This window comes from Rhea americana, unplaced genomic scaffold (genome assembly GCF_003343005.1).
Source record: "Rhea americana isolate MKP2758 unplaced genomic scaffold, rheAme1 scaffold_1166, whole genome shotgun sequence".
In the NCBI taxonomy this organism is placed as follows: domain Eukaryota; kingdom Metazoa; phylum Chordata; class Aves; order Rheiformes; family Rheidae; genus Rhea; species Rhea americana.
Genome location: NW_028185224.1, coordinates 1 through 1,699, shown reverse-complemented (window position 1 = coordinate 1,699; position 1,699 = coordinate 1). Strand labels below are relative to the sequence as shown.

At 71.6% G+C, this 1,699-nt stretch overlaps 1 protein-coding gene across 1 annotated transcript; it reads left to right on the top strand.

Moving 5' to 3' along the window:
* Positions 1 to 50: 50 nt before the first annotated feature.
* Positions 51 to 1,675, top strand: LOC146600767 (disks large homolog 4-like; the record flags this gene model as incomplete). Its single annotated transcript, XM_085318295.1, has 4 exons — positions 51 to 235; positions 720 to 858; positions 1,329 to 1,485; positions 1,573 to 1,675. Coding segments are annotated over exons 1-4 (517 nt in total), but the record flags the coding sequence as incomplete, so codon positions are not given.
* Positions 1,676 to 1,699: the final 24 nt, after the last annotated feature.

The window sequence follows — 1,699 nt, the reverse complement described above, 5'->3', positions numbered from 1 at the left end:
GCAGGGGGATCCGGGGGGGCTGGCAGGGCGGCCGGGGCTCGCGGGACGTGGGGGGCTCCGGGGCGGCCCCCAGCCCGGCGCTGGCGGCAGGTGAACAACGTGAGCCTGGAGGACGTGATGCACGAGGACGCGGTGGCGGCGCTGAAGAACACCTACGACGTCGTCTACCTGCGGGTGGCCAAGCCGGCCGGCGTCTTCCTCGGCGAGGCCTACGCGCCCCCCGACATCACCAGCTGTGAGCGGGCGCGGGGACCCCGGGGGGCGCGGGGACGATGCCACACCGGGGACGGGGGCCGCCCCGGAGCCCCCGTGTCCCCCTCTGAGCCCCGGCCCCCTCCCCGGCCCCAGGGTGGCAGGTCCCCAACGTCCCCCACACCGTTGTGGTGGGTCCCCTCTGCTCCAGCACCTGCCGTCCCCCCCATCGTGTCCCCACCTCCCTGCTGACGTGTCCCCGCCGTCCCCCGCATCGCGTTCCCACCTCCTCACCATCACGTCCCCACCATCCCCACCATCATGTCCCCGCCATCCCCGCCATCATGCCAGTGCTGATGTGTCCCTGCCATCACGTCCCCGTGTCCCGGCTGAGGTGTCCCCGCCGTCCCCACCATCCCCACGATCGTGTGCCCACTGACTTGTCCCCGCCATCACGTCCCCGTGTCCCGGCTGAGGTGTCCCCGCCATCCCTGCATCCCTGCTGACGTGTCCCCGCGTCCCCGCAGCCTACTCGCAGCACCTGGACAGTGAGCTGGGCCCCCAGGGCTACCTGGGCCCYGAGTTCCCCCCGGCCATGACGCCCACGTCCCCCCGCCGCTACTCGCCCGGCCCCAAGGACCTGCTGGCCGAAGATGACGTGCCCAGGTAGGCGCCAGGGCGGCCGGGGGGTTCTCCGGGGGGCCCCAAGGATCCCCAGGACACAGGGGTACCCTGGGGACAGCTTGTCCCCTTGTCCCCAAGGGCTGTTCCCAGGAGGTCCTAGCATCCTGKAGGGTCCTGATGTTCCCAAGGTGTCCCCAAGGGCACGGCCCCAGGATATCCTGTCCCAGGGTGTCCCCACATCCCCAAGGGGACATGCCCAGGAGGTCCCAGAGGGTCCCAGTATCCCCCAGAAAGTCTCCCAAAGGGCTTGTCCCCAGGATACTGTGTCCATGTGTCCCAAGGTGTCCCCGCATCCCCAAGGGGACATTCCCAGGGTTGTCCCTGTGCCCCAAGCTCTCCCCACATCCCAGGATGCCCCGCATCCTCAAGCAGACGTCCCCAAGGGATATCCCTGGGGCCCCCCATCCCCAGGGGCGTCCCCGGGGGGTGTCCCCACGCGTCCTCATCCCCAGGGAGCCGCGGCGCATCGTGATCCACCGGGGCTCGACGGGGCTCGGCTTCAACATCGTGGGGGGGGAGGACGGCGAAGGCATCTTCATCTCCTTCATCCTGGCGGGGGGCCCGGCCGACCTCAGCGGGGAGCTGCGCAAGGGCGACCAGATCCTCTCGGTGAGGCCCCGCGGCGCAGCGGGACGGGGACAGGGACGGGGCTGGGCCGGGCCAGCAGCGCCCGCTGACGCCCACTCGCGCCCACAGGTGAACGGCGTGGACCTGCGCAGCGCCACGCACGAGCAGGCGGCCGTGGCCCTCAAGAACGCCGGCCAGACCGTCACCATCATCGCCCAGTACAAGCCCGAGGGTGAGGCAGCGCGGCCCGGCCGCC